At 37.5% G+C, this 17,657-nt stretch overlaps 6 protein-coding genes across 8 annotated transcripts; 3 read left to right on the top strand and 3 right to left on the bottom strand.

The window, feature by feature from the left end:
- Positions 1-20: 20 nt before the first annotated feature.
- Positions 21-2,168, bottom strand: Pif1 (Pif1 DNA helicase). The gene is made up of 2 exons (XM_070673149.1): positions 2,036-2,168; positions 21-1,958 (listed from the first exon to the last, which is right to left on the bottom strand). Exon 2 carries the CDS (start codon positions 1,926-1,928, stop codon positions 60-62), a length of 1,869 nt encoding a protein of 622 aa, XP_070529250.1. The 5' UTR covers positions 1,929-1,958; positions 2,036-2,168; the 3' UTR covers positions 21-59.
- A 46-nt stretch (positions 2,169-2,214) lies between these two features.
- Positions 2,215-3,625, top strand: LOC139112252 (queuosine 5'-phosphate N-glycosylase/hydrolase). Its single transcript, XM_070673158.1, has 2 exons — positions 2,215-2,368; positions 2,428-3,625. The coding sequence occupies exon 2, from the start codon at positions 2,448-2,450 to the stop codon at positions 3,456-3,458; it is 1,011 nt and encodes a 336-aa protein (XP_070529259.1). The 5' UTR covers positions 2,215-2,368; positions 2,428-2,447; the 3' UTR covers positions 3,459-3,625.
- A 374-nt stretch (positions 3,626-3,999) lies between these two features.
- Cpsf5 (cleavage and polyadenylation specificity factor subunit 5) lies at positions 4,000-8,547 on the bottom strand. The gene is made up of 6 exons (XM_070673161.1): positions 8,267-8,547; positions 6,039-6,239; positions 5,888-5,951; positions 4,816-4,981; positions 4,593-4,707; positions 4,000-4,424 (listed from the first exon to the last, which is right to left on the bottom strand). Exons 1-6 carry the CDS (start codon positions 8,383-8,385, stop codon positions 4,403-4,405), a joined length of 687 nt encoding a protein of 228 aa, XP_070529262.1. The 5' UTR covers positions 8,386-8,547; the 3' UTR covers positions 4,000-4,402.
- Positions 8,548-8,706: 159 nt separating this feature from the next.
- Positions 8,707-12,327, top strand: LOC139112248 (uncharacterized). Its single transcript, XM_070673151.1, has 6 exons — positions 8,707-9,271; positions 9,485-9,654; positions 9,754-10,002; positions 10,073-10,233; positions 10,313-10,402; positions 10,478-12,327. The coding sequence occupies exons 1-6, from the start codon at positions 9,153-9,155 to the stop codon at positions 11,525-11,527; spliced, it is 1,839 nt and encodes a 612-aa protein (XP_070529252.1). The 5' UTR covers positions 8,707-9,152; the 3' UTR covers positions 11,528-12,327.
- Positions 12,328-12,581: 254 nt separating this feature from the next.
- Positions 12,582-15,541, top strand: Nfs1 (Nfs1 cysteine desulfurase). Of its 2 annotated transcripts, none has more exons than XM_070672972.1 (11): positions 12,582-12,710; positions 12,824-13,010; positions 13,186-13,265; positions 13,343-13,459; positions 13,536-13,673; positions 13,742-13,947; positions 14,017-14,138; positions 14,374-14,531; positions 14,633-14,904; positions 14,973-15,062; positions 15,324-15,541. In XM_070672972.1, exons 2-11 carry the CDS (start codon positions 12,905-12,907, stop codon positions 15,385-15,387), a joined length of 1,353 nt encoding a protein of 450 aa, XP_070529073.1. In that variant the 5' UTR covers positions 12,582-12,710; positions 12,824-12,904; the 3' UTR covers positions 15,388-15,541. The 2 variants fall into 2 exon arrangements, with proteins under 2 accessions (XP_070529073.1, XP_070529074.1); XM_070672973.1 differs by having other exon boundaries at positions 12,696-12,714.
- A 166-nt stretch (positions 15,542-15,707) lies between these two features.
- Rabx6 (RAS oncogene family member RabX6) lies at positions 15,708-17,338 on the bottom strand. Of its 2 annotated transcripts, XM_070672974.1 has the most exons (4): positions 17,229-17,338; positions 16,475-17,069; positions 16,072-16,316; positions 15,708-15,992 (listed from the first exon to the last, which is right to left on the bottom strand). In XM_070672974.1, the coding sequence occupies exons 2-4, from the start codon at positions 16,652-16,654 to the stop codon at positions 15,794-15,796; spliced, it is 624 nt and encodes a 207-aa protein (XP_070529075.1). In that variant the 5' UTR covers positions 16,655-17,069; positions 17,229-17,338; the 3' UTR covers positions 15,708-15,793. The 2 variants fall into 2 exon arrangements, with proteins under 2 accessions (XP_070529075.1, XP_070529076.1); XM_070672975.1 differs by lacking the exon at positions 17,229-17,338 and having other exon boundaries at positions 16,475-17,088.
- Positions 17,339-17,657: the final 319 nt, after the last annotated feature.

Raw genomic sequence — 17,657 nt, forward strand, 5'->3', positions numbered from 1 at the left:
TTAATATAAAATAATTATTTTCAATAAATTTTATAAGAACAATATTAAAAATTTAAATATTATTTTTTATTTCGCTGTAATTTTGATTTCTTGCCGAGAGGAATCATTTCCATCTCTTGTAAATTTCTTCTAAACTTTTTATAAAATTCTAGTACAGTAGTATTAGCCCACACCTGTTGGCTATTAAATTCTAAAACACGCAAACTTTGTAAGCTTTGAGCTCGTGAAAGCGCTACGTAAGACTGGCCGGCGTTAAATACTCGCGCCAAGCACATTTCTACACAGTCTAAAGTCAAGCCTTGGCTTTTATGAATCGAAAAAGCCCATGCTAGCTTTAAGGGAATTTGCTTTCGATATACAAACGCACCAGAACTAGTTTTGATAGTCCACTTTTCCATCTTCGCGTCGTACCGAGATCCATTTCTCAATTGAATTACTGGTATATCATTTTTAAAATCAATCACAACACCTCGAGCTCCGTTTACCAATCCACTATTAAGATTTATATTTTTCAGCAACATAACTTGCGCGCCGAGTTTAAGGATTAATTTGCCAGGTACAGTCAGTTGCTGATCTAATATAGAAGTCATAGAATTATCAGAATCTAACGCTGTAAATATCTTACTCTCACCTTTAAGTTCATTTAACTGAAATTCGTTAATTTCATCAGCTTCCTTTACATGCGAACATAATCTAGTTGCTAATACTCCGTTGCCTTCAATTTTTTGCTTTGCTGTTTCTTTTAAAATATTTACGATATCGTCCGTAACTCTACCTATCCTAATACTATTTAATACTTTAATAAACGCCTCGTCTTTCTGTCGATGGACGGTCTGCAATTCAAAATTAAAATGAACACATTTCTGCCAGGCCTCACTTTGGAAGCAAAACTTTGCCGTATCGTCGGTTTTAGATACGGGAGGTAGCTGAAAGAAGTCACCACACAGAATCAATTGTATTCCCCCAAAAGGTCTGTCCGTCCTACGCACGTGTCTCGCTACTTCCTCAATCTTATCAAAAAAGTCACTGTCTACCATAGAAATTTCGTCTATTACCAAGTGCTTTGTTTTCCTCCAAATTGAAACTGCAGATGGGCGAGAGGCCAACTGGATGCATCTCTCCTTGGTGCCAGTACCCAGACCAATGCCGGCAAACTGATGCAAAGTAATTCCACCTATGTGGCAGGCAGCTACTCCAGTGCTCGCTGTAGCCATTGTCACAGCTGGAGGTAGAGCTGAGATTATCTTCCTCAATAGAAATGACTTGCCGGTGCCCGCGCTGCCAGTAAAAAACACGTTCTTTCCGCTAAGCACCATATTTAGAACACATGCTTGTTCCTCGGTTAGCTCCCCCGACACAGGATTCTCGTACAGCTTCTTTGCCGCCGGTACTTTGGTTCCATCCTCGTGCACGTGTTTTCGCTTCTTCGCTAAACTCGGCGACGGAGTCGTGGCAGTGGCTCGTGACACAGCCATGGCTCTCTCCTTCGCTTTGTTGACTTCTGTGCTGGTAGCAGGACTAATTTCTTTGGTGCTACCTTGTTGCACATTTGAAACGAGTCTCTCCTGCAAAGGATTCTTAATTACCTTTTCCTCCTGGCCCGTCAGCTTGACGTATATGGTCTTCAAAAAATTGACCAGCTGAGAAGCTGGGGCATTCGACAAAAACAGTGTGCAGTTTTGTTCCTTAAACTTGATGGACGCTTTTCCTTCAGTCATGAACTTATTGAATACTGATATATTTCTAAGGGGCAGCTTCGTGAGTGCATTCGCTTTCTCGGCGCGCACTTCTACGAACATTTCGCGCTGGTTGTTCCGGATCAAGCGCAGCGACGCCGTCCTGTGGCTCGTCTTCCTCAGGATAGTTCCCTGTATGTTTAACCATTCTGCGATTACGGTGCAGGTTAACAAGCAGCCATCGGTATCCATGTCTCGCGCAAGTAAAATCGTCTTCCTAAACTTTAAACAACTAATAGCAATGCCACGTTTTTAGCGATAGACGCGATATTCCTTGAAATATTCGTAATCGGTCTTACCTTATACGTGGTGTTAACGCGGAGCGAGCAAACTAGAAAACGCGCGGTCTCCTAGTGCAGGATACGCAACATAATAACTAAAAAAATAACTAAAATTCGCTGACCAATCACTTTCGAACTTTTAGATATAACCACAAAACAAATTCTTTCATTGGCGTTGCAAAAAAGGTATAATTTACGTCACATGTCCTGTGTATTTCGATAAATCTCGAAGATGATGTCATAGTTTGTTTAATCGCGTTTTGACGAAGCAGATAGTATATCAAAAAGAGCGCGAAGCCGACGGGAACCGGTCCAGTTGAAGATCACACTCCATTGTCGACGCGTAATACGGTAATAAGAACGCGCAAAAGCTGGTGTCGAATTGACAATTAAAATAAATTGAGGTATAGATCCAACGAGATTTCTCACCATGGTGCTAATGCCGAAGGAGTCTGCGAAGCTGGTCGCCGGCTTGGCGAAAGACGTATTCATCGAGCAGGAAGGCGTGAAGAAACTTGCCCAGGCGATCCTCAACGGCTTGAAGACCGGTAAGATACGCGAAGGCAACTACTCGCAGATGAAATTTCACCCAAAACCTGACGATCCCAGGGCCGCGGATTGGATATTCGTCCTGGATACGTTGAACTTCTCTTTCTGGACGGAGACCGGCGCAAGTAAATGGAAGGTTAACGGTGAGACCGGCTACTTTGCATTCTGCGCCGCTGTCAGCCGGGCTATCGATCAAGGGAAGCCGATGTGGGACCCTAAATACTACTCGAAGATCACGCAGCAGGACGCCGAGACAATTTTCCGCGGCGACGGCGAGGTCGGCATTCCCCTCATTCAAGAGAGAGTCAAGGCCTTGCGCGAAGCCGGGAAGGTCTTGGTCGACAAGTACAAGGGCACGTTCGCGGAGTGTATCAAGTCCTGCGAGAACTCTGCGGAGAAGCTGCTGCAGCTAATTGTCAGGGAGTTCGAGTCGTACCGGGACGAGGCCGACTACGAGGGGCACAGAATTTCTATCTACAAGAGGGCACAGATATTGATAAGCGATATCTGGGCATGCTTCGAGGGACGCGGCCTTGGCGAGTTTCACGACGTCGACAGCATCGCGATGTTCGCGGACTATCGGATCCCTCAGGTGCTCGTGCACTACGGCACCATGCGCTACAGCGACTCGCTGATGAGCAAACTGAAAGCGGACGAGCCGTTGAAACAAGGTAGCAGAGAGGAAGTCGAGATACGAGCGCTATCGATCGAAGCGGTCGAGCAGGTTTGCGAGGAGGTGCGGAGAATGATCGCAGCCGACTCGAAACTGGGCCTGAAGCCGTCGAACGTCAACGCGATCGTGATCGACCACTACCTGTGGGACTACCGGCGAGAGCACGCGCAAGAGCTAGAGTACATTCCGTTCCACAAAACGAGATCAATATACTACTAGAAGATCTGCGCCGGACGCAAGATATTACCTGTTGAACAGAATATTTTATTAACAAATGCCATAAAAAGCAAATGATTTATGTTCCTTTTCAGCTTTATATTCTATTTTTGTATTATATTAATGTATACACAACGAGAAAAATGAATAAAGGGTAATATATATTGCAACTTGAAAACATTACTTAATGAAATTGATTAGATAATTACTGATAAGATATCAAGATATCATATATCACAACGTGGTATTACATAAGAACGAAATAAAGTTGAAAAGAAAGAATCGGAAAGATAATTATGGACCATATAATGGTACGAATGTATTTTGATTAAGAGATATTTATATCTTAATAGTGCTACTTACAAAATGAATCTGTTTAAGTAACTGAATTAATTTATTAAAAAATTATTCATTATTTAATTATTAAAGCATTGAATTATGAAACTATAAAAATTATCAATACACTGTATACTTTTTTTCCTTTATACTTTTTCATTATATTATAATTTTACAATTACAGAAAATATTTTAATCATTAAAAAAATGTCTTATAATTTTTTTATATTTGTATAATTGTCACTTCGAAAACTTTTCGAACTAATTGATACAGTTTAGGTTACATATTTTGGGATATAAAGCTAATAAAAAATGTCTATGTACATTTTTAAAATTAATCAAATGAATTGTACCTCTTATCGTATCGTATCGCCAGTTTACAAAACTAAAACTTACATTTCGATACAAAAGTTGATGGAATGAGATTATGTAAGTAATTACATGAAACGCTACTTAAAAAATGGTTTAATGCGTCATATACAGAAAGATCAGAAGTTTGTTTCTAATATCAGAATGATGTTTTGTACCATATATGTGTCTAGTTATTAAACCTTTTATGTTTTATTAAGTTAAGCAGAATGTTTCTTGTTATTGTATTTTTAATTCTAGTTTCACATATAGATGAAATTAAACCTGAAACATAAAGAAACGCAATTTTATAATATATAAAAATATATATATGAAAATTAAAATCAACTAAAGCTTATAAAAAAAATAAAATTTGCACTAATTATATTAAACTTGTAATGTATCCCATTAAATTAACGTGCACGATATAAAGTTGATTTTTTTAAAGCATACCTGCACAGAGATTGTGGCAAAGATGAAATTATCGGACCGTACCCTTGCGAGTTGTCATACAATTCGAATAATGGCGCAGCGACTAATTTGTAATTTTTTGGTACAGCGAAAAGAGCTAAAAATATAAAATATATAAATAACAAACCGATAGACACTCATGAAAATTTATTAATTGTTTGAATTATTAAAAAAAAATTTGTTAAAATATTTAGATCTATTATACCTTTCTCTTGCAACTGTACGAGAAATAGTCTTTTGTGTTCTTTCGGTTTTGTGATGTGTGGCGGCACGTACGGATACTGAGGGGGCTCAAAATTCGGACGCCACCAATTTCCAATTGTGTCTTCTATAACCCATTCCTGCTTCACTCCGTCTTGCCGTCCAAAAGTCTAGAAAGAAATCCCGTTTGCTGTTTAACGTTGCATTACATTGAGCTTCCGGTAAACTATGAAAATAAAATACATTCTTCTTCTGTCAGTCCACTAAGAACATGGTTGCACATTTATTATATCTCGAGACATTTAAGGCGGTCACTTAATAGCATCGATTCTAATAATATTCGAGTTAATATATTAATAATCGACGATTGACACGTAGCAATAAATCTCTTTAAAATTGAAAGCTGATGTGGATATTCAAGAACACATGTACGTTTCCTTCTACCTGCAATGTTGAAATGAATACCTAATGATATAAAACCGTCACATGTGTATAAAATAGTTTAGCCAAGAATATCATAGAAATTACAAATCTCAAGTTCATTAATAGCTTTGCAATCAGACAATTGCAATTGAATTTTTTTAAGCCTGCTTATTGTGCCGATCAATATTTCTTAATTACAATAAAATTCTAAACCTTATTCGACGTAATAGATTCTCTGCTTATAAATTTTTTCTTTTTTTTTTTTTTTAATTCGCGACGTTTATATACAGTCTTCTTGTCATTATTTTACATAGTTGCGTTTTATCTTGCCTTTTCCGTGTTTCTCTCTGTGCCAACACCATACATCATCAAATAAGAACAATGTTCTTAGCCAACCAGATACAATAACGTGCGAATATCTTTTCAACATCGAAGTGTCCGGGCATGCAGCACGCCAAAAGTACAAAATATTATAAGAATAAAAGAGCGCAAGCCCCCGTGGAGCTACAGGCCCGGTTACATAAGTTCTACAAGATGTTTTGCAGGGTTTACAATAATAATGATGTTTATAGACAATGTTACAATCTAACGATATAAAAGTGCCACTCCTAGCCAGCCTGTAAGGCAGCGTAAGGCGTCGTGCTAACTGTTACCTCTGTAAGGAGCCGTTTTAGGCCCTCTACCTCATCTTCTCCTGTATTGAGTTCTCCGCCAGGCCTAAAAAAAAAAAAAAGAAATTAATTTCATAAGACTCGATATCCTGCCATTAAGTAACATAAACTTTTTAAAGTATCAAAAACTTACAATTTAAAGAATGTTGTGCCAAGCTGCAGAAGAAGAACATGTGGCAGCCCATGTTCGTGCACCAGTAAGACGCCTTCTACGCTTCTCCGCATGCCGATCTTGTCGAATTCATCTCTCATGCGCTGAAACCTTGCTGGTACTGACGGATCTTTCTCGAAGAGTGGCTCTTTTGTTCCAAATGTATAGTTTGTCAAAGGATATCTATGATAAATGAGTTGTATTCTTTTGTTAGGCTCCTGTACATGCTTAACTTAATCCATCAGTAATTAAATCCAGTTTCTTCAAATACAGCTTGACGTGATATTACAATATTTACAAGAAATAATATAAAGATGCACAGTATAACAATTAAAATTTTTTTCTCGCTATTTTAATATTTTAATATCGGCAGTGCTTGTGCCTTTGTAATTTAAGCAATGAGCATATTGATATTGATATTTAAATTATGAAAAGAATTACTTTTATTATCAAAGAGCTTTTTATATTATAGTTGCTCTTTGTTAATTTGATTAACAAAGAGATACAATTTATTGTATCTCTCTGTTAATAAATATACAACAGATACATATAATTTTAAAATTAAAAAAAAAAAACTAATTTTTTTTGTTTTAAATTTTAACGAAACGATTTTTCAATCTTCTTTCTATTTTTTTCTTACTGTATAATAGTAGCTTATTTGTCATAAAAATCGCTGTACGTTCAGCTTTTACACATACGCATGTATAAAACATATGATTAAAGAAATGCATTCACATTAAACGTCCGATATAATCAAATTAAATATAAATAACGGGCAAACATAATTTTGTTACCTATGACATTACAATCATATTGCACAAATAAATATTTCAATAAATATTCAATAAATAATACAAATATTTCATCATATTCTTAAAATTCTATTATTACTTCAAACTTATACAATTAATACTAATTTCTGACCGTTTAATAAAATTATTCAAATTCGTTTCTCTTTAAACTTTAATCTCATTAAATGATTTAATATATCAATTGTATAAATGACACGTATTGCAAAATATGTAATACTCATTTAAGGATAGAGTATTGAAAGCTTTCAAGAATACAGTAAGAGTATTAGCCATTAATATATGATAAATACATGCAAAAGTCTGCATGATGCCGATATACATGGACATACAAATATATGTTCTGCAACATTTTATAATACAAAGATGCTGCAAATGTACATATTATAATCACAAACGCGAATAATCATTTATATGATCTTATGCATAAATCTTGCATACAGTTTGTTTTAAGAAGATTTACTCTGCCTTCTCATAACAAACCAGAATAATCGCAATATTTGTATTATATTAAATACTATCTTAAAATGTAATATAATATAACTAGGTATATATAGTATATGTATATATATAGATATAATGGTCTATTTCGTACAACGTTGTACGTGTACATATAATACATACAGATGTAGTCTATCTTACATGAAATGGAAAAGTGAAATCATGAGTAAAACATATACAGGCTCTCCTGGCGAGCGCACAAACTTAGAAAATAATACAGCCCTTGGGGTCGTTCAATCTGTGAAATCTTAAGCGTTCTACAAGTTGCATTTCAACAATAAAAAAAAAAAAATAAAAATTGGAAAACAAAAGAGACGTCATAAAGCCTTCTCCTCATACGCATATCGAGAATCAACGACCGACTCCTTTGAGCCACTAATGCGAAGGACGACTCAGGGGGAGAATAGGTTTTCGAGACATTGCGGAGAGGAAGTGATGCTCAAAAGGCGTATGCAGGCGAGTCAAGTGCTACTGAAACCACTCGTGATATAAATTCGTCTGCAACGCTACAGGTCCAGACTCGAGAATCTCAAGCAAGCGGTATCGTCAAAGGTCGTGGTCGATATTTCCTCACCAAAGACAAGCATCTTCGTTAAAGAATCGCAGTGTTAACGACGTGCGCGAAGAACGGCGGATACAATTGCTTAAAATTCCAAGAGTTTCAAGGGGAAAGGATAGGCCGACTGTTCGTCACGATAGGAGACAGAGAGCGAGAGGGTTTGCTCCGATTTTTTTTTTCTCCTTTCGTTCTCTTTTAGAAGTGATATTTCGAGTGCTAGCAGCGTCCGCCGAGACCGGCGTCGTGGCCGTAGCTTTCTACAGAAGAGAGACGGTCAGAGAGAATTACAGTTAACGAGTTACGATTAGATCTGGATTCGCGCGTCGCGTCGCGTAACTTACAGGTTGACGGTTCTGTTGATGGTCACCGATTGATTCTGCACGACCTTCCCCTCAAAAGAACTGTTGCTCGCCCTGCGCGGCCATCCGCTGCCCTTCACCTGGCTCGTCGCCATCGCCATTTTTACGTCTTCACGCGCGGACCGTCGACTCGCGGCTCCTGCAAAGGTTCAGCTTCGAAGCTGCCCCGAGTTCTCGTAAACAAAAAATCTCACGCCACGACTCCGCGACTCCGCGACTCCGCGATGTCCCCAGTGCACCGAAGCTAATAAACGCCGCGCGGAACTCGCGCCACTCGCGGAAGTCGCGAGGTACCGACGACGACGCCACGAGTTTCCTCGAAATTAAATTTTGTTAGTTTCTAAAAAATACGCTACGAGGGCTGCAGTCCGCCATCTTTTTGACGATCAATTATGCGAGTCAACGCTCTATAGTTTAGATGGTCGAAGATTTAAGTAGTATAACTGAACGATAAATCAGACAAAAGTAAAATAAAATCAATTTAAAAAAATAAATAAATAAATAAAATACCGCAAAATAAGATAAAAAAAAAAAATTAAATCAAGCAAAATTAAACAAAATTAAGTAAAATACGGCAACGACACCGTGCGATTAAGTCAGGTTGGAGTAGGTGGACAACGCTGTCGATCATTTTCGATCATGTGAAGCGTCTTCTTCATCTGTCAGGAGTTCTCTTACAATTCACGCCAGCTAGAGAAAATTTTATCGTACATTTCTGAGAGAGGACATACGCAAAGATGAGTATTTTTCAATGAGACAAGTAGCGTTGCTCATACGTTAGTTCGCGAAAGAGGAGAACGAAAGAAACATATGTAGACTTGCCGACTCCGAATCCCTGCCGTTCCCTTCTTAAAAGTAAACCACGCACATGGAAACGATGGACAATACTGCAGAAGAGAGCGGAGAGAAGATTATGATCAATCCACCGGTACAGATAGTTCGAGTACCGGTGAAACATGCTAATCTGGGAATTCGAAGCCATGCCATGTAAGTGATTGTGGAGTAAACTCATGCTTGCTAATGCAAAACGTCGTACACGCTTTCCCATTTATATCAAAATGTAGGATAATTTTCATTTAAAGTGTTATTTTATTAAACAAAGATAGAGCGACATCACAAGCGAGAATTATTTACGTTTTTTTTCTAGATGGAAAGCAGCAAATAAATTAAACAAAGATTCTGATGCTTTTACTTTTGCAGGGACATGAGCACAATGGTGGAACTCACATCATTTAGTACATTGGGAAAGATACAACCTTTTTTGGTCACCATCACGACTACAGCAGCTCTGCTAGTGGACCTACACTGTCATTTAACTGATAAAGAAATTTGTGGCTACTTGGGTGGCCACTGGGATATCAATTCACATAGTATATTTTATTTTATACTTAATTATGTGATTTATATAATTATTATAATTATTTTATCATGCAGTTGAGATATGTGAATTTTTAACTATTTTGTTGTAGATCTTTCTATAACATGCGCATTTCCATGCCGGTATTCTGGCAAGGACAAGTCAGCTGCAGCAGCAGTAGAAGCAGAAATAGCAAGAGCTATGGAATGGAAGCGTGTTACATTGGTAGGATGGTATCATTCTCACCCGCGCTCTCATGCATCACCTTCCCTGAGAGATGTGGACTCTCAATTGGATTATCAAATCAAAATGAAGGGGTCTAGCGATAATGGATACATACCCTGCGTGGGATTGATATGCTGTGAGAATCTTAAAGACTCTCTTTGTTGTACAAAGAGAATACGAAAGTAGTATTATTTTCTATTTTGCAGCCCCTTACAATATGGATGGCAATTGTTACGAATCAAATTTCAATGTCTTTTGGTCTCTGCCGCCACCTGAGAATAGGCCTCATGAATATCCGCGACCTATGCTTCTTAGTTATACGCTATCGCAGGAGCATTTTCTCTCTCAAGACACTTTGGAGGAAATTGTAATTTTTTTTTTTATTAATTACGGAGCGATATAAACATATTTTGTTATTAATATATCTATATTATTTATTTTTATAGAGAAGATGTATAGAATATTACAAAAGCGAAGGCGGAATCGACTTTACTGCCAATTTTAATGGTAATACGACGTATCTTGAACGTTTAAGGGTAAGCACGTTATTACGATAATTATATATGTGTATGTTCTTGTTAATTATATACTAATGATTTTAATGTTAATAGTGTTCTTTGGCATCGAAATTGCCCGGCCGAAACAGATCTAATAGCTCATACTGGGATGTAATTAGAGAGATGATTTGCCCGGGTTCCGAGGATGGCAATACGCCCGAATTTTTGACCATGAAATTTCCATTGGTATCTGCCTCAGACTCACTTGTACCACCAGTTCCACCCGTGGGTCTTACAGCTAGTAACGCGGCTGTTTTTCTCGCGCCGGTCAACTTCAAACCTGACGGCGGTGCCATAATCACGCCCACGTCCAAACCCTTTGTGTTACAACCGTCGACTTCCCGGGACATAAAAAAAGACAGCAATGATTCGGCGTCTATCACACAGATAAAAGACGGCAGTTCTGTTGTGGGCTCGAAGCATATATCGCCAGAAATAATACCGAGCTTTCAGTCGGGCGAATTAACGGTGTCTGTGAAGAATGCAAAATGCGACTACGATTTCGCTCCTGCGGACTTTTCGAAACTACCGAATCTGGTTGGCGATAGCAAATCCCGAACGTCTACAAATCCCGATTTTCCGCTGGCGGATATTACGCAACAGATCACGAAATTTTCGGATTTGACGAAACTGGCGAATTTTCCTACTACCGATCTAGCGAAACTGTCGGGTTTCTCTATCGCGGACTTCACGCGGACTTCATCACCTTCACCGTCCACGTACATGCGCAATATTGCGAATCTGTTCGGTCCCCTCGGCAAGATCTCACCGGCAAAGGATATGGACAATAACGAACGCAAGCCGGGTGACTTCGTCACCGTTGATGCAATTCCGCCCTACAAAGGTGTCAGTGCGTCGGAGGCTTGTAGAAATTTTTCAGTAAGCGCTGACGATTATACAAACGATCGAAAGAAACTGGATGTGCAAACTGACCCAACGAAAATTGGCAGGCCGGGCGAATATCAAGGAACGGAGGATTTAACAATATCGAGCGTTAAATCTGATTTCGGGAGCATGCTGGACATGACGGCGTTACATAAAAAACAACAATCGTCGCAATCGGCCGACATGGGAGATTCCTTAAATCTTTCTAAAGATCGGTAAATCTGTGAGGTATACTCGAAATATATTGATATATATACAATTATAAAAAGTTATTTTAAAACTTGAAACTTGCTGATTTTTTAGATTATTTATTTCAGCAAGAACGGTACATCTAAATCTCATTTGCATTATTAGTTTTAAAAAGAGAATCAATTTTTATAAAATGCATTAAAAATATCCATATTTATATTGCGCGCAATGCTATTTTAAATTATTTTAAATTATACATCTTAGATTATTATAAATCTTATAAAATCAGTATTCTTTTAATGTGTTAGAATAATTTACAATTGCGTCGGCTAATGCCATTGATAAACAAGACTTACTAATGAAATTCCTACGTTTTATCTAGAGCTAAAATTTATTCTTTGCATTTGTACTGTGCATGAAAATAAGAAAATGTATCTACGTTATAAACATTCAGTATAAGTAATTTTTTATACACATGGATGTTCCATCTAGTTTAATTTTATATACCTGGAAATATTGCAACTATATCGGCAATTTATAATTGCTTAAAATATTAAAATAAACAATCTCATTCTACATAAAAAAAAAGAATTAAAATTTCTTTATTAAACAATTTATAATTAATTCTAAATTCTTAATAAAAATAAAAATGTATGCTTACCTAAAAGTTGCTCCGCCGATGCGTGATGCCTATCCGAGGCCTGCTCCTTCTCTTAGATGGAACGCGTTGAGCCATCCTTCCGCGCACAAGTCACTCGCGAACATCCCGACCGTGATTTTAAAATCGCGAAAATTATTAAACACTTTCGCGCGTTATTTTTCAGCACTCCCGTAAAAAATCAATCATTAAAAAACGCCGGAAAACTAGCGGAACTTCCGGAACGACCGACAAACCGGTTGCGGTTCGTATAATTAATAATATCGGCGGTGACGACACTTTCGTTGACAGCAGTGGATGCAGCTGCGTCGATCTGTAACAAAAAAAAAGTATATATATAATTTAATTCTAGAGATGCTACAAGTATTTGGTCTTTAAAAAAAAAATAGAGAAATATAGGATATGGCGCGCTAATTCGTACTACTGATCGATTATCGAAAGCGATAGTGGTGGCTCGTAGTGGATTTTCTCGAAATTAAAAAAAAAATATATATATAAGTCGCCACCGGCAAAGATGTTGGGAGTGAGCCAAGTCAGGTGTTTCATTTTTTAGTAGTACGTACGTTTCAACTTAAGTTTAATTAGACGCTTTTTCTTAGTTCTAATTAAATTTACGCAACGTCTAAATTATAATTCCAATAAAGTATCTCGTTATTGTTTCGATACAGGTACTGTGAGGGTGGAACATGCGACTTCTCGGAATACGTGGTACACATTCATGAGAGCAATTACAGACAACGATTAAAAAAATGTTTCGTCAATCGACAAGGAGTTTTATTTTTACTTTGTGCCGTGTGAAGAACCGCCGTCTGCACACGAGTGGCCAACAGTTGTCAGAGGTTACCGAATATGAATGTATGTTTGCTCAGATAAAACACATAAATTTATGACGATATTATAGATCTAATTAATATTGAAAATTACTCTAAAATTATTCTAAAAGTTACTTTTAATTGACTACAACGTTATTTTGATACCATGTCTCTTTAGGATAGTTGACAAAAAATTTGATTTCTATTTTTTTGTACAGCTCCTATTACAGATGAATATAAAAAAGGCCCAATGGAGGGTAGAGCTCTTTACTTGGATGCCCAAGCCACTACTCCACTGGTAAGTTTGTAGTGTTATGTCATATGATGCAATCTTTTATACTTGTATATATAAAGTATAAAATAATAAATTGTTAGGATCCTCGAGTATTGGATAAAATGATGCCATACCTGACTGTGTACCATGGTAATCCACATTCCAGAACTCACATGTATGGGTGGGAATCAGAAGCAGCAGTTGAGCAAGCTCGCCAGGTGAATATTTTAAATTTATTAATTTTAATATTAAACATCTAAATCTTCTAAATAATTACTTATATTTTATTTATAGCAAGTTGCAGATTTGATAGGAGCAGATAAAAAGGAAGTAATATTTACATCCGGAGCAACAGAATGCAATAACATTGCTATAAAAGGTGTAGCAAGGTTCTACAAGTCCAAAAAAAATCATGTTGTGACAACCCAGACAGTGAGACATTTTTATAAGTTTTACTCTCTTATTTAATAAATATGAAAATATATATTGTTTATATTTAGGAGCACAAGTGTGTACTGGATTCATGTAGAGCCTTGGAAGCAGAAGGATTTGATGTAACGTATATTTCTGTTAACTCAAACGGTCTTATCGATCTTAATGAATTAGAGGCAGCCATTAGGCCCTCCACATCGTTGGTTTCTGTAATGATGGTGAATAATGAGATTGGTGTTAAACAACCGATCGAAGAAATTGGCATTATTTGTAGGCGAGTATCATAATTTAAATACTATAATTATCTTATTATAATTGTCTCTTAATTATTTTACTTTTTTAGGAAAAAAAAGGTTTTTTTCCACACAGATGCCGCGCAAGCTATAGGTAAATTACCAATTAATGTTGAAGCCATGAATATCGATCTTATGTCTATCAGTGGTCATAAATTGTATGGCCCAAAAGGTAATATTCTATTGTATAATTTATTATTTTGAAAAGAGTATACTTATTTCATTTCTATATATTACTTGCAAGACGTTATGACAAGTAATTTTAATTTGTTCTTCTATATTAGAAGTTGCGAGATCTTATCTACAATTATTTTATTCGTAATAAGTTATTAAATTATTCCGTATTCATAAAAAAGCTCGATATGTCTACAGTCTTTATTTTACTATTTTACTAATAATGCGTTAAGGTATTGGAGCTCTATACGTTAGAAGAAGGCCGCGGGTGCGCGTGGAACCGTTGCAAAGTGGTGGAGGGCAAGAGAGAGGAATGAGAAGCGGTACCGTACCAGCACCCTTGGCTGTAGGATTAGGTGCCGCTTGCGAGTTGGCACAGACGGAGATGGACGTAAGTGAATAAAATCTCACTGTCTGTGTTACGCGCGCGCGTGTGCGGAGTGTGTATGATCGATGTACTTAATATATTAAAATTTATACTGTATTTTTCAGTACGATCACAGATACATTAATATGTTATCGAATCACCTAATCGAGAAAATAATGTCGAACTTACCGCAAGTCGTGCGAAATGGCGATCCCGTAGCCTGGTATCCCGGGTGCGTAAACTTATCGTTCGCATGTGTCGAGGGTGAATCATTGTTAATGGCTTTAAAAGACGTAGCGTTGAGCAGCGGCTCGGCTTGCACCAGCGCGAGTTTGGAACCTAGTTACGTGCTGAGAGCGATCGGTGCTTCGGAGGATCTGGCTCATTCCAGTATCAGGTATATATTTTGAGATAAAGGAACTTGATTAGCAATTTCACATTCGATATAATTTGCGGCTTAACTAGATTCGGCATCGGACGATTCACAACACTTGAGGAAGTCGAATATACGGCGGACAATACAATACGGCAAGTGAAACGACTTCGGGAAATGAGGTAACGTATATTTGTCAATTATCGTTTCTTTTAAGATGCGTCGCGGGATATAATTTATACTTACATAAGCATTATATTTTGGCGTTAACGGTGTTTGAAACGATATAATTTCGTTTCGCGGAGGGAACAATTTTTATCGTTGAACTCTTCACGAGATCGCGCTTATTTGTATTTTCCTATCTCTATCATAGAATTATTAACCGAGAAAAATGTTACGCGAAGGCGTGTATCAAAATTCTAATATCTTGTTCTTTTTCGCAGCCCATTGTGGGAGATGGTAGAAGATGGTATCGATTTGAAAACTATTAAATGGACGCAGCACTAGTGCCTCGTTATCGCGTAGCCTTTAAAAAATTAAGTATACATTATGTATATTAATCAGGTGTATAATATCGATCATAAATTGTTAATAAGTCAAGCCTAGTCGGTTAAGATATAATTTTGTAGCATACATTAAATTTTCAATCGAGAGTTTACAACATCGCCCATCCAGACCCGATCCAATCGTGATACACAATTTATGTACGCGTTATTATACGATTCTCCGTCTCCTATTCTTTGTCTTTCTCTGCAAGAAAACTTTCCCTCATAGGAAAGTCGCGTAATAACGACTCGATATGAAATTTTATTCCGTTTTCCTTTACGTTTGTTTTTTCTCTTTCTTTTTTTTTTTTTTTTTTAATTCTTATCGAGCCTTAGAGAACGTCGTATTTGCAAATATTAATTGCTGATTAGCACAAACATGATGGATCGGTTGCCTCGTCTACGTATGAAATCTTAAATCGATCTTTGTCCATTTCGTGAAGCTCCATTCGCGACCGATTAGCTTCGACCAAATGTTGCGCTATATCTTCAAACATTTCATTCACACCTTCGCCAGTTTTACATGAGGTTTTGTATATTCCCGAAATCAGATTGTGGCACTGTTCACTGAAAGAAAAGTAATAATTTTTTTTTTAAATTTTTATGTATGAAAATAACACGCAGGAAGCTCGTAAAAACTAAGTACCAGAATTGTTCCATTTCCGCGTCTGTGACTTGGGGCGCGACACTCTCCACGTCACTTTTGTTCCCGCAAAGGAATATCTTTGCATTCTCTGCATACGTTACTATGTCCAGCAAGTGTTGGGACAACAAGTGAAACGATGTTGAATTATCTAGGGCGAACACTAGAATGGCAGCCTCTGCAAACTTGTAATAACTCGATGTAACAGACGCTACTCTTTCCATACCGCCTGTGTCCCATAATTGCAGCTACGAATAAAAAGTAATATTTTAAATTTACCGATTATATCAATAATAAATGTCAATACATTATAAATATTAATTATGCTCTCTGGCCTTGTCCGGATGGGACGAATCTTGCAAGAGGAAGCAACACCTATACGATAAAGTAAAAAGTTGACACTCACGCGTATTCGTCTGTCCTCGATAACGTACTCCTTGTCAATGTTATCGAGACCTAAGGTAGACTTGCGATCGCTACTGGCGACGAACGTATTGTTGGCGAAGCGTCGGAATATCGACGTCTTGCCGACACCGTACTCTCCGCACAGAATAACCTTCTGCTCTGTTACCTTAACGGTCGCCATATCGCGGCGCCGGCTGTGATCACTGTTCGATCATTATACACATGCACGCAGAGAGCCCAACTCGTTGTCACGGCTTTCACGCGTACGGATACAGAGGCTCGTCCGTGTGAAGCCAGCGTTTCGGCTGCCGTCGGATAGAAGAAAAGGCCAGAGCTATACACTGTCTGTCCTATTCTTTCGCGGCGTCGCCGGCAGTTATCGCAGATTCTCGGTAACATCGCCGAGTTATAAGATGAGAGCAGACATATAAACTTAACAGTAAAATAAAAAGATTTTGTAATGATTTTATAATTTACTAGAAGAAACCATGCGCGCGCTATTTTTTAAAAGACCTCAATTACAAACTACGAAAAGAAAATCATGTAACTTATCAATCTGCATGAGCTTCAGCAAAGTTCTAGAGTTCTGCCGATGACTGTAACATAAAATGAAATATATTAATGTACACATGTTAGCATTTAAATTAATGTAAAGATATGTAAAGATTAATATAAAGATAAATTAATGTAAAGATATAATGTAAGAGTAAAGCTTTATTTTTATAAAGATTTTATAATAAAGAATTAATTCTCACCAAAAAGTTGCTCCGCCGATGCATGATACTCTTCCTGGTCCTTCTTCTCTTCTCAGGATGTCTGCGGAATGTCGGCTCGGTCCTTCCTTCAATGCTAGAGTACTATCTGAAACAGAAAAATTACAATTAATATTCTGTTCTGTTAGATGTCTTAATGAGCTATTAATTTCTTAAGTCGGAATCGAAAATTTATTGAAAAAGGCGGTAGCGCGTTCTAAAGCGCGGTAGAAATAAAACGCGGGATAGTGAATATTCGCGGGATAATGAAATTATAATTAATATTTTGTTCTATTCGATAATTATTGAGCTATTGATTTCTCGAGTCGAAATTCAACATTTAACGAAAAAGGTGGTTGCGCGTTTTGAATAACGGTAAAGATAAAAAGCGGGATAGTGAATACCCCCCGGTGGGGGTAACACAAGGGGGGT

This window comes from Cardiocondyla obscurior, linkage group LG27 (genome assembly GCF_019399895.1).
Source record: "Cardiocondyla obscurior isolate alpha-2009 linkage group LG27, Cobs3.1, whole genome shotgun sequence".
NCBI lineage: Eukaryota > Metazoa > Arthropoda > Insecta > Hymenoptera > Formicidae > Cardiocondyla > Cardiocondyla obscurior.

What these genes read in the sequence shown, in the direction of transcription:
- Pif1 (XM_070673149.1), bottom strand. Translation starts at nt 1,928, where the DNA reads ATGGATACCGATGGCTGCTTGTTAACCTGCACCGTAATCGCAGAATGG.
- LOC139112252 (XM_070673158.1), top strand. Translation starts at nt 2,448, where the DNA reads ATGGTGCTAATGCCGAAGGAGTCTGCGAAGCTGGTCGCCGGCTTGGCG.
- Cpsf5 (XM_070673161.1), bottom strand. Translation starts at nt 8,385, where the DNA reads ATGGCGATGGCGACGAGCCAGGTGAAGGGCAGCGGATGGCCGCGCAGG. An exon ending in ATCAACAGAACCGTCAACCT is followed by an intron (nt 6,240 to 8,266) that starts GTAAGTTACGCG and finishes CATTTATCATAG; the next exon opens with ATATCCTTTGACAAACTATA. An exon ending in GGCACAACATTCTTTAAATT is followed by an intron (nt 5,952 to 6,038) that starts GTAAGTTTTTGA and finishes TTTTTTTTTTAG; the next exon opens with GCCTGGCGGAGAACTCAATA.
- LOC139112248 (XM_070673151.1), top strand. Translation starts at nt 9,153, where the DNA reads ATGGAAACGATGGACAATACTGCAGAAGAGAGCGGAGAGAAGATTATG. An exon ending in CTGGGATATCAATTCACATA is followed by an intron (nt 9,655 to 9,753) that starts GTATATTTTATT and finishes ATTTTGTTGTAG; the next exon opens with ATCTTTCTATAACATGCGCA. An exon ending in CTGCGTGGGATTGATATGCT is followed by an intron (nt 10,003 to 10,072) that starts GTGAGAATCTTA and finishes TCTATTTTGCAG; the next exon opens with CCCCTTACAATATGGATGGC.
- Nfs1 (XM_070672972.1), top strand. Translation starts at nt 12,905, where the DNA reads ATGTTTCGTCAATCGACAAGGAGTTTTATTTTTACTTTGTGCCGTGTG. An exon ending in TGGCACAGACGGAGATGGAC is followed by an intron (nt 14,532 to 14,632) that starts GTAAGTGAATAA and finishes TGTATTTTTCAG; the next exon opens with TACGATCACAGATACATTAA. An exon ending in CTGGCTCATTCCAGTATCAG is followed by an intron (nt 14,905 to 14,972) that starts GTATATATTTTG and finishes CGGCTTAACTAG; the next exon opens with ATTCGGCATCGGACGATTCA.
- Rabx6 (XM_070672974.1), bottom strand. Translation starts at nt 16,654, where the DNA reads ATGGCGACCGTTAAGGTAACAGAGCAGAAGGTTATTCTGTGCGGAGAG. An exon ending in TCGAGGACAGACGAATACGC is followed by an intron (nt 16,317 to 16,474) that starts GTGAGTGTCAAC and finishes TTTTATTCGTAG; the next exon opens with CTGCAATTATGGGACACAGG. An exon ending in GCGGAAATGGAACAATTCTG is followed by an intron (nt 15,993 to 16,071) that starts GTACTTAGTTTT and finishes CTTTTCTTTCAG; the next exon opens with TGAACAGTGCCACAATCTGA.